Here is a 13,010-nt window from a genome sequence, read left to right as displayed (position 1 = left end):
CAGGGGTATGCTTCAGCAACTTATTGGGACAAATAATAAAGTGCAGGAAAAATTGACAGTGCATGATTCAGCCATAAAGAATATTGAAACGCAGCTGGGTCAGTTGTCCATGGCTTTGAACAACCGTCCTCAGGGAACTTTACCTGCAGACACAAACATAAACCCCAAGGACCAAAATCCGAATCAACTGATGGCAGTAAGTCTCCGGAATAGGAGAGATTTAGACAAAGAGCAGGAAATTGCACAAGCCAGCAAGGATACTACACCAGCCACTCCAGTTCAATTAGAGGTAGATGAACCAACAAAACTTACTAAAGTGGTGGTTGAGCAGAGTCAGGAGGAAAAAGGCAAAGAAAAGATGAATGAGCAAGTTGCAGAACAGGTGGAACCTCTTGTGCAGAAAATTTTAACAGAGAGAAGCCAGCAAGCAATGCACAAAGGATGATACCTGCACCCTTCCCTCAGAGACTGGTCAAACAAAAGAAGGCATACCAATATAAGAAGTTCATGGAGATGCTGCGTCAAATTCAGTTAAATATTCCTTTAATGGATGCCTTGAGAGAGATGCCCGGTTATGATAAAATGATGAAAGATCTAATGTCATGGATGTTTGATTTTCAAGATCTATCCATTGTAACTTTGACATAGACCTGCAGCGCAGTGGTGGCAAAACTGATGGCTCAAAAGATGTCAGACCCAGGTAGCTTCACTATTCCATGCACAGTTGGAAGTTATGCCTTTGCAAAGGCGTTGTGTGACTTGGGAGCCAGCATAAATCTGATGCCGCTAGCTGTGTACACCAAACTGGGCATTGGTAGAGCTAGGCCAACTTTGATGTTGCTACAGCTGGCTGACCGCACAGTGAAGAGGCCCACTGGTATTCTTGATGATGTGTTGGTGCAAGTGGGGAAGTTCGTGTTCCCTACAGACTTTGTTATCTTGGATTGTCAGGTGGATGAGGAGATACCCCTTATTTTAGGGAGACCATTTTTAGCCACTGGGAGAGCACTGATCGACTGTGAAACTGGGGAATTAAAAATGAGATTGAACGATGAAGAAGTCATATTCAATGTATAACAATCTATGAGGAGACCCAGTGAATATGCTAATTGCTCTCTAGTGGAGGCAGTGGATGTAATCCTACAATAAGATGATAGAACCCTAACTGTAAAAGATCCATTAGAGGCATTTCTGACGAATTTAAAAGAAATGGATGGTGAAGGGTTAGCTGAATGGGTCATGGCACTGGAAGGCCGAGGATTTTGGTCAAGGGAACCTCAGTTCGAGTTCCTTTAGCTATAAAAAAGGGCCACTCCTCCAGCAAAGCCATCAATAGAGGAACCACCCAAGTTGGAACTTAAGCCACTCCCAGATCACCTCAGGTATGTGTTCTTAGGCCCTGATTCGACCTTGCCTGTTATCATATCATCCGGTTTGATAGATGTGCAGGTAGAACGGCTCGTACAGGTACTGCAGGAAAACAAGACTGTCATTGGCTGGACCATGGCAGACATAAAGGGTATCAGCCCAGCCTTCTGTATGCATAAGATTCTCCTGGAAGAGAGGCACAGACCTTCCAGGAAACACCAGTGAAGGCTGAACCCAAACATGAAAGAGGTTGTAAAGAAAGAAGTAATCAAATGGTTAGATGCGAGAATCATCTTCCCCATCTCTGATAGTAATTGGACAGCCCTGTCCAATGTGTGCCGAAAAAAGGGGAATGACTGTTGTAAAAAATGAGAACAATGAGTTGATCTCAACTCGTACACTCACAGGGTGGCGTATCTGCATGGATTACAGGAAATTGAACACAGCCATCCGGAAGGACCATTTCCCCTTACCTTTCATTGACCAAATGTTGGACAAGCTGGCTGGGCGATCGCACTTCTATTTCTTGGATGGATATTCGGGGTACAATCAAATATCAATAGCCCCCGAAGATAGAGAGAAAACGTCCTTCATCTATCCGTATGGCATCTTTGCCTTTTGGAGAATGCCTTTTGGGCTTTGCAATGTACCCGTGACTTTTTAACGGTGCATGTTAGCCATCTTCACAGACATGGTGGAGGATATTATGGAGGTCTTTATGTATGACTTCTCCGTGGTGGGAGATTCATTCGAAGACTGTCTTCATAACTTAAGGAGAGTGCTTAAAAGATGTGTGGAGACAAACTTAGTGCTAAACTGGGAGAAGTGCCATTTTATGGTACAAGAAGGTATGGTCCTGGGGCATCGAGTGTCCAGTAATGGAATTGAGGTCGACCATGCTAAGGTTGACGTGATTGAGAAGCTACCACTGCCCACTTCAGTCAAGGCGATGAGAAGTTTTCTTGGACACGCTGGGTTCTACCGGCGTTTCATAAAAGATTTTTCCAAAATTGCTAACCCATTATGCAAACTCCTTGAAAAGGATCAGCCCTTTGTGTTTTCTAATGATTGCAGGTTGGCATTTGAGGAACTGAAGAAGAGGTTTATCACTACACCCATCATTGTTGCACCCAACTGGGAGCAACCATTTGAGCTCATGTGTGATGCCAGCGACTATGCTATAGAAGTAGTCTTGGGGCAGCGAAAAGATAAGTTGATGCATCCGATTTACTATGCAAGCAGAACGCTAAGCAGTGCACAACTCAATTACACAGTGACGGAGAAGGAGATGTTGGCGGTGGTGTTTGCTTTTGACAAGTTCCGATCATATCTGATTGGTTCCAAGGTAATTGTATACACTGACCATGCAACTCTTAGGTACCTAATTGAGAAAAAGGAGTATAAGCCGTGCCTGATTCGTTGGGTGCTACTATTGCAAGAATTCGACCTCGAAATTCGTGATTGTAAGGGCACAAAAAATCAAGTCGCTGATCATTTATCGCGACTTGAAGGAGCTGAAAAATCAGTCGAGGTCGAAGAGATCCTGGAAACCTTTCCAGACGAGCAGCTGCTCGCAGCCAGTCTTGAGGATGCGCCATGGTATGCAGATTTTGCAAACTACCTAGTCTGCGGTATTGTTCCCCATGACTTCTCATCTGTCCAAAAGAAAAAGTTTTATCGTGATTGCTGCATGTATTATTGGGACGAGCCTTATTTGTTTAGAATCTGTGTTGATAATATGATCTGGAGGTGTGTCCCCGAGATAGAACAATCTTCTGTTTTGCAGGCTTGTCACGCATCAGCATATGGAGGACATTTTGGAGGAGCCAGGACAGCTACGAAAGTGTTAGAGGCCGGGTTCTTTTGGCCAACAGTGTTTAGAGATGCACACCTATGGGTGAAGGGCTGCGACGAATGCCAGCGAATCGGGAACATTTCCCGTCGCCATGAGATGCCCATGAACCCGATTCAAGAGGTAAAGGTGTTTGATGTTTGGGGGATTGACTTCATGGGCCCCTTCGTCAGCTCATTTGGCAATAAATACATACTTGTTGCTGTGGATTACGTGTCTAAATGAGTGGAAGCTACAGCGTTGCCCACTAATGATGCAAGAGTGGTGATAGGTTTTGTGAAAAAGAATATATTCACCCGATTTGGGATACCAAGAGCAATCATCAGTGATGGAGGCACTCACTTCTGTAACAGATCCTTCGAGAAATTGCTTGCAAAGTATGATGTACGCCAAAAGGTGTCTACCTCTTACCATCCGCAAACCAGTGGGCAGGTTGAAGTGTCCAACAGGTAGATAAAAGTGTACTAACCAAGACGGTGAATGCCACACGAACTGATTGGGCAAAGAAGCTTGATGACGCACTCTGGGCCTATAGAACTGCGTTCAAAACACCAATAGGCATGTCACCATACAAGTTGGTATTTGGGAAGGCCTGTAACCTGCCTGTGGAGCTAGAACATCGAGCTTGGTGGGCACTGAAACAATTGAATATGGATCCCGAAGCAGCTGGACAAAATCGACTGACAGAGTTGCATGAGCTGGAAGAATTTAGATATCAAGCCTTTGAAAGCATGAGGCTCTACAAGGAAAGAATGAAGAAGATATATGATAAAGACATTGTGGACAGAAATTTCAAACCCGGTGACAAGGTATTATTGTATAATTTAAGGCTGAGATTGTTTCCGGGTAAGTTCAAGTCCCAATGGTCAGGACCATTTAGAGTGGTGCAAATGTTTGCAAGTGAAGCTGTTGAGATTGAGTCAAAAGATGGTACAAACAAGTTCTCAGTAAATGGGCAAAGGTTGAAACACTACCTTGGAATAGTTAAAGAAAAAAGGGATACAGTAGTGATCAATTTGAAAGAACCCCAGTACGCGAAGGAGGAGTGATGGCTCAACCACTTGCGTCATGCCACGACGTTAAATTAGGCATTGCGTGGGAGGCAACCCACAAATTTGTTGTAAGTGTAGTATGTAACTTCGTGTTTAGAAGACAAAAAACAAAACAAAAAATTTTGCCAGCCGCGACCGCGGCGAGGACCGCGGGTGGACCGTGGATCGCGGCGAGGACCGCGGAAATCACTGAACGTTTAAATTTTCACCGCGGCCACGGCTCAGACCGCGGTAACGACCGCGGGGGACTCTGTCTCAAACCGCGGCGACGTCCGCAGAAATTTTAAATTTTTTTTTCTCTTTTTCCCACTCTTCTTTTAATATTTAAAACCATTCCCTATATCAAAATAAACAATTCCTCCTACAATCCCCACTAATACCTCTCTCTCTCTAAACCCTAACCCTCTCCTCCATACTCTCTTCTTCTTCTTCCTCCTTCACAATCACTCCCATCTTTTCCCCCTAAGGTATGATTCCGACCCTCTTCTCTTTACTTTCTATTTTTTTCTTTTTTGTTGCATTATGCTATTTAATGTTGTTCTAATGTAGTGTTAGTAATAGGATTTTGTTTTATTTAGTTCTTCTTCTTCTTTTTAGTGTAATTTCGTTTTTAGCATATGTTTGGTGAAGGGGCTATGTTTTGAATGTTTGGAATGGTGTTGTTGGTGGGTGATGGTTAACAAAAAGTGTGGAATCTGTGGGTGTAGTAGATAGTTGAATTGGGGAAGTTTTCTTGATTCCCTTGGGGACATGAATGTGAAGAAAATGCCTTGCCCACAATATATTTGAGAAATTGCCTCAATGGTGATATAAGGAGATGTTGTGACATGGTTGTGGTAAAGTATGAGTAACCACCCATAGTCACACATTTTAGGCTCATCCTAATACGTGTTTCTTTGTTTTGACAGGTATTATGAGTTTAGCCCGTAAGAAATGAAACACTGGGTCCTCTACTAGTGGCCCAGGAGTCTCCTCACGAGCTAGGGGCCAACCCAGTGCACCACGATTTGATGGCACTCGGTTCATCTCTGCAGAAGCAGAGGCAAGGTACAATCAGAAACTTGCCAAGAAGTTACTCCATGAGGTCCATATCGACAGGAAGGCTTTGATGAAGGAATACCCTAATATGTTTGATGAGCTACAGAGGTGTCAGCTGGACATCTTCTTTGAGGCTCCCGAGGAAGCCAATATTCAGTTAGTGAGGGAGTTCTATGCAAACCTGCCGGAACACGAGGACAAGGTTGTGACTGTGCGCAACACCCCAGTTAATGCTGCTATAGAGGTCATCTGCAAGGTGTATCGCCTCCCCGCATTCACGGGTGATGATCATTACATCATGGCTAGTCGCCCGATGGTTGACTGGGACAGAATTCTGGAGGTCATCTGTATACCTGGAAGACAGCCCAAATGGGTAGCACAACCGACGACTCTGCACTCCAAGTCTCTTACTTGGGAGGCCAAATGTTGGTTCACTATCATCACCACTCGGTTGCTACCATCCAGCAATACCACCGATGTAAATGGGCCACGGGCCGCTATGATCTACTTCTTCATGACTCACCAAGGGTTTGATGTCACCCGAGTCCTCTCTGAAGAAATGTTCATCCGATCGCCCGAACTAAGCAAAGGACACTACTTCCCTTCGCTTGTCACCCGTATATGCCGCTTTGCTAATGTTCTAGAGAACTCCTGAGTTGATGGGAAATTACCTATAAAAAACCCTTTCCGGGCGAGAAAAATTGGGCAAGAGGGAAGAGAGCCAATACGACGCAATAATGACTCGTCTGATGAGTCTGAGTCTGAGGATGATTCTGATGTTGCCGAAGCTACTGAGATCACAGCCCCTCCTAGAGGGGATGAGGCAGGATCGTCACAGCCACGCCGGAGCACTCGGATGGATGCTTTGGAGCGGGATATGACTGGACTGTGGACCTCCGTCACTGACTTGGGGTCCCGCATTGATGTTGTGGCTGACCGACAGGTGAAGTCGGAAAAGAAGTTCATGGGTTGGTTGAGAGCACTGGGTCGCGCCTGCAACGTGAACCCAGACACAGTTTCAGATCAAGAGTGACCCTTCAGGGAAGTTTCTTTACCTCACTGCTTTTTATATTGTCAAGCCATGGGGACATGTCTTAATTATAAGTGTGGGGTGGGGGACTTCGTTGTATGTTGTACTTGTGAATATTATCTATTTGTTGTTCATAGTCTTGTTTTGTGTTAGTGACTTTAGGAATAGAGTAACAGTTTTTTTTGTAGGAAGTGAAAATAGAAGCGACTTGTCCCGACGATGGATCTCTTTCGGCGGGGTTCTTGAGGAACTAAGTCGAGAAAAAAAATTAAAATATAAAGACTCTTCCTAATGACGGATTCTTTAGACAATTTTCTTGAGGGAAGCTAGTCTATAGAAAACACTAAAAAGATTTTTTTATTTTTTAGGTAGTGTAGTAACTCCCCCTTGGTTTTTCTTTGGGCCACGGTTCTTTTCCAAGAGTTTAGCTTGAACCAGGTATAGATAGATTTTGTTTTGTTTTAGGTTAGGATTAATGGGTGACGAGCTTAAAATTGAAGAAGAAAAACCCTTAGCGTTCTTACACCTAACGATAGATGCTAGAGTGCAGCGCTTAGCTTCAAGGGTTGAATCTTGTTTAAGTGCCTTAAAATTGTACGTTTGTACCTAACTTGAACACTCAAAAGAGAATGTTTTGATAAACTAATCCGGAGTGAGTCATGTGCCATGTGGGTGTGAGTATCATTGTATTACATACTATACTTTTGATGCCTAGAACTTGCCATGTGTGTTTGCAAAGCGAAATTGTAGCTTCATTCGGTTTTAGAAGTGATATAGGCATTTATTTGTTGAGCCAGATATATAAAGTGAACCCACCTGAATGAATTACATCTTAGTTAACCCCGTTGAGCCTATAAGCCTGTTTCTTTGGCAACCACAATGTGAACTTAACCACTTGTTTGAATAGCCTGTTGTTTGAACCAATTTTCCTCCCTCTCACTAAGCACTATATTGGTATTGAGATTATGTAAAGACAAAAGTGTGGGGTGGTGGTTTGGTTTTTGAAGTGGAACCATGGAAATAGAGAAAAAGTGCAGAATGTGAAGCGTAAAAAGAAAAGCACCACGAAAAATAAAATTTCATATATTTTGTAGTGATTGATAAGTGGTAACTTGTACAAATTGCACCTAATATATGGGGATATTTAAATAAATGTGGTGGAGTATTGGCTTACAAAAGGATGATTTTTAAATTCAACGTAATTGTATTAAAAGTGCTTAGGGAGGTTAGTCACTATATCCAAATGTATCCTACCCGTCCCTTAGCCTACATTACAACCAAATAAAGTCCTATTAATCTTAGACTGAGTGGGGCTCGATTAGTCGAGTACTACACTAGGGGCAAGCCTATGGTGCATCTTTGTGGCATGTGAATGTTCTTTTTGGAGAGTGAGCGAATTCTGTCTATTTGAGTTCCTAATTGTTATCACTATCATTACATATATAGAACTACTCTCTTGTGTCATATGAGGGCATGTGATTCACAAAGGAAAGGTGCATCTTGTGTAGAGTGGTTTGAGTAAGTGCAAATGTTACAGGGTACGAAAAACTTGATTCTTGAGGTAAAAGCTGCTCACTACTAGGTGTAACTCTTGTATAATATTCATGGCGTGAGTCGTAGAGGGAAAAATATAGGGAATGAATTTTTATGGAGTGTGGTGAATTGCTCGAGGACTAGCAATAATTTAAGTGTGGGGTGTTGATAATAGGCTATATAGTTGTTATTTATACCATAATTGCCCATGCTTTGTTGTTGTTTTATAATGTAAGTTGCCAATAAAATGCTTTAATTAATGCTATTTGGTTTCACAGGGAATATAAGATGTGACGAAGCAACATGAAGTGTTTAGAGGCAATAACGTGAAGAAAACATCCACTCAAGAAGTACTCAAACACAAAAGAGCAAAAAAAGAGAAGGAACGCGGAGACAAAAAGGCACAGCATACTCACCGCGGTCCGCGCCGCGGTTGGAGGCAGTGTTCTCCGCGGTCGACGCCGCGGCCGCGGCAGCATGTTCACAGTCCAGAAATTTAAGGGGCCAAAGTGTCAATTCAGGAAAGCTTTGTAAAACCCTTATAAGATGTAGGAAACTCGTCCAAGAGAAGTAGGCTTATTTTGAGATTATTTTGACAAGAAGAACAAGTGTGAGAGATCACCCAAAACATCATAGTTCTTATTCTCTTCTATTTTTCTTGCAATTTTCCATTATGAATATTTTCGTAGTCTATTCTTACGTTGTCATGAGTAGCTAAATACTTTAATCTAAGGTTTTGGGGAAACCCGTTGGGGATGACTTGGTTGTTATATTAATATAGTTTGAATTGGTTGTTAATCTCTATTTGTTCATCTACGTTTTGATTGTGGTTAGTTGAAAGGGCCCTCAATTATCCGTTCCTATTTATTATGTATCTTCTTGAGAGAGAGTGCATATTTAGGTAGTTGTTTGAACAACATCACTCCCAGAGTATAGACAAGAGTCATAACCGAGGGTTTAGAGGTTGGATTAGAGATAACGATACCTCAGGTACAATCTAAAAGAACGGTAATGTGAATCTAGCTAGCGTAGCTTGAGAGAGTGCGTCTAGTAAATTATCATAATTGCTTGAGAGAGATTTATGATAGATGGAGAGTTCTTGATTGATAGAGGCAACTAAGGTATCGCTGTAAGAAACATACAACCAAGGAAATCACCAACGGGGGAAACCATTACCTTAGACCTTATTCTAACTGTTTACACATTAAGCATAGTTAATTTTCAGCTGTTAATTATTTTCAGACTTTAGTTGTTAGAAATATCATCATTTGTGAATTACAAAGTTTGGGGAAATTGATTCTGTGAATTTAGTAAATCCGTCAAAAGTAATTGATAGGTTAATTCTCTGTGGTTCGACTCTGGACAGAATTACTCAGATTATATTTGCTACGTCCATGTGTATCTTTGTATAAGGCATAGTTTGACGTTATCAGTAGTATTAAGTTAAATCCGCCACTAAAAGCAAGAAGCCAACTGTCAATTGAAGAAGAGAAAAGAGACTGGTTGTTTGTAAAAGTGAGTTGTGGGTAGCAAAGGGTTAAGTGTGAGAAAGCGACAGGCCATCATTGTAAAGCATGTGATTATTGGTGTGACCACATAGCCCTTAGTTCATCATTTCATAGTAACTATATTGGCAAATATAGCCTTTTAAGGAATTGTCACCATTTCGAATAAAATCTTCCAAAACGAGGTATCCAAGGCTTTCCTATAATCGTAACTTCAAGTAGTAATCTTAGAATTCATAGATTCCAAGTAAATTCAATTGCTTGTTCGTATATACTATAATCTTTCGAGCTAAAAGTAATGCGTGGTTTTTTTTCATGGCTACGCACTTATAATGGTTGAAACGCATTGGCTAAACCAAGACCCTATTTGCCAAATGAAATGTTTACAATATGGAGTTCGAACTCGAAATATCTAACTAATAGTTAGGAGTGGTAAACGGGTGTGTCGGGTCGGATATGGTTTAGGTCGAAAATGAGTAATAAAAAATGGATTAATTATCCGATCCGACCATATTTAATACGGATAAAAAATGAATTAACCGGCGGATAATATGGGTAACCATATTATCCATGACTTCTTACATATGATCACATTTGAGAGAATTCTTAGTCTCCCTAATTTGAGGGACCCCAATTTGATATTTTACAAATGTAAAAGTTAAACTCAATAATCATCAATTGGTTACCTATTGGTTATCCATTTTTTAAATGGATAATATGGTTCTTATTCATATTTGACCCATTTTAAAAAGTTCATTATCCAACTCATTTTTTAGTGGATAATATGGATAGTTAACTGTTTTCTTTTAACTATTTTGCCGCTCATACTAATAGTGAAAGAATATTTACCCTTCTCTAATCTTTACCACTCTTTATTGGTGCTAAAGCCTGTAAAAACCTAAGGAATGTACGTTTAAGGAGTAACTGGATAAAAACAACTACTACACCATAGTCATGTTATCTGAGGTTAATACAAAATCCATGAATATGATTTCTTAAACTAGTATTGCTTCTCTTCTCGAACTTAAATTATTCCTCCTATATAGCCAAAGTTATAGGAGTGGCATAACTAATATGAAAGCCTCTCTGGTTTTTTCCATCTAATTTGGTAGTAACAATTAACCTTCATTTAGGCTGACTGTATAATAATGAAAATAAAGACAAATGAGGAAATTTGACAAGCTACCTGATTGGTAGTGTCACAGTGTTTATAATTCTTGGAAAATTCGGAATTCAAGGTAAGTACTATATAATAGTAGTAACCAATAAGGGTTGTGGTGAAGTGGTAAGTACTTCTTCTTCCTTAACTAGTGATTCTAATCTCGGATTCGAACACTAGATATGAAGTCGCCTTTGGTAGGGAGTATTTTACCCCTAATATGGAACTTTCAGAGCGAATTCGAATTTAGGTGGGTCCCAATGCGAGTATCGGATATCATGGGTGGAAAAGCAAAAAAAGTAGTACCATATAATAAAGGGTATTCGAGGAACAGTAAATAGTTTTATGATTTTTCACCGGGAAATTTTCATTGAATCACACAAATTGATAGTGGTTATTGTCCCATCAAAAATTATTGTCTCAACATATATTTCTGTTTGGCCAAAAAAGTATTAAACCATTTTGTTAAACTAATTATCATAGATATGGAAGGTAAATCTTAGCCAAACATAATTAACTCTAGATCCAAATATGCTGAATACAAAAATCGAAGAAGAATAAGAACGTGTAATATTTCTTAAGATAATCATCGTATATCAAATGTGAACGATAGGCTTACATCTAAGACAGGTTTGCACCATAATCGTGGAAGCAAAGAAGGAGAAGATAGGGAACTGTTGATGACCAAGAGATTCCCCTTGTTTACTCCATAGCGATGCCTATCAAAAAACTTCCCTTCTAGATGTGGGCTCAACTTTCCATATATATATATATATATATATATATATATATATATATATAAACGATTTTCCCCCTTTATCCAATGGTCTTTGACCGACATACTTTCTTATGACTATATCCTTCATCGCTCGCCCAAGCATTACGTTTGTTCTGCGACGTAAGCTTTCCGATGGTTTGACCCCGGCATGGTTGAGGTGCTCTTTGCTATCACGCCTGTGGGCATGATTGTGGCTTGGTCGACCCCTTATTGTTACTTTTAATAACAACCATCCTATGGTCAAATTTGACCCATACAATTAGTCCCTCCGTATGTCGGGGTCGCTTTTTGGAGAGCTCAACCGGCGGATTCTGTTGATTCAAAAAATAGGAGAAATTTGAACGTTATGCGTTGAACGAGGTCCTTAAGTCGAGGTGGCGACGTGATGCTTCAGTGGTATCATCGATCCGTTATTTCAGTTCGGAGCTGAATCATTGCATCGATTCGAGATATCATAGGTACCCATTATGCATCATTATGGCGCACATTTCCTAGGCACCGTATCGTTTCCCTTGCCCTTTTAATTTTTTGATTGGCGGCTCTTGGGTTTCCCGCATGGCATTTATGTTCCTATAAATAGGGGGAACCTACCATTTGATTGTTACGCTTTTCGATTCACATGAGGAATTTTGCAAACTTCCACTTTCTTCAGTATTTTATATTTTTGATGTCATACTTCTACTTTCGTCAGAATTTAACGCGACCATCCTATATTTTCCTTCATTACTCTTGTTTATTTTGATCAAGTTAGACAAATGGCTGGTACTCTTCCTAGATTGACAGATTCGTCGAAGCTCTGGTACCAGAAAATGACGTACCTCCTCTTGGAGAGGGAGTGGAGGTGGTAGAAGATGAGGGAGTTCCGACAGTGGCTGAGATACTGCCCCGTCCGAGGAAATTATGGACTGACTTTAACAACCCTACCGGAGAAGAACCGGAACCTGCCCCTTTTACCATGGATGAAGCGGTGATTACGGCGCTCAAGACTAAGTGGGGAATTCTAAACAATATCAAAATGGTGCCGGCGACGGGAATTGATATTGTACACTTGCACCGCCTGGGATACTGCGCTTTTTACGTGTATCCCTTTGTTGTCGGATATACACTTCCTCTCCCCTCTTTAGTGGTAGACTTTTACCGCTTCTACGAAGTGTGCCGGCTCAACTCTCACCGTACGCGTACAAGCTCTTCCTCATGCTCCTCAAGTACACGGAGCTCGCCGGTCGAGGAATTACTTTAGGGCACATGCTTCATATTTTTGCCCCTCAATTTATTCGAGGCACGATGATCCACATGCGCTATCGAGGAACCAAGAGTTTGGTGGTGAAGATGGATGATAAGGCTAATCGCCGCTTCTAGGAAAGTTATTTTTATGTGTGGATAGAGCACCTTGTGGCGGACTCAGTAGGGTTCCCTGAGGTATGGGACTTCTCACGTAAGTTTTACTTTGTTTATTTTGTGATTCATCTCGAGGCGGTCGTTGATCGTTCTTCTTTGGGTGACATTGCTAATGACTTGTTTTCACTTTTGCAGCCGAGAGACTGCCTCCCCTGCCAGTTGACGACATTCGCGAGTGGGTAAATGCAATTCTTCCCCATACAGTGGGGGTTCGCAAGTCGGCGTCCTTCTACGAGAAATATGGGCGTAAGCCTCTTACTGGTGATTTTACCCATTGTAGTTCTTTTTTCTTTGCCT

The 13,010-nt window shown here is 41.3% G+C and overlaps 1 protein-coding gene across 1 annotated transcript; it reads left to right on the top strand.

Annotated features, from left to right (window-relative positions):
* Window positions 1-675: 675 nt before the first annotated feature.
* Window positions 676-2,454, top strand: LOC142166994 (uncharacterized). The gene is made up of 2 exons (XM_075227141.1): window positions 676-1,071; window positions 2,443-2,454. The coding sequence occupies exons 1-2, from the start codon at window positions 676-678 to the stop codon at window positions 2,452-2,454; spliced, it is 408 nt and encodes a 135-aa protein (XP_075083242.1).
* The last annotated feature ends 10,556 nt before the right edge of the window (window positions 2,455-13,010 follow it).

Source organism: Nicotiana tabacum, chromosome 12, assembly GCF_000715075.1.
Source record: "Nicotiana tabacum cultivar K326 chromosome 12, ASM71507v2, whole genome shotgun sequence".
NCBI lineage: Eukaryota > Viridiplantae > Streptophyta > Magnoliopsida > Solanales > Solanaceae > Nicotiana > Nicotiana tabacum.
This window is presented reverse-complemented; position numbering and strand designations above follow the sequence as displayed.

Excerpts from the sequence above, each read along its gene's own strand:
- LOC142166994 (XM_075227141.1), top strand. The coding sequence starts at position 676 with ATGGCTCAAAAGATGTCAGACCCAGGTAGCTTCACTATTCCATGCACA.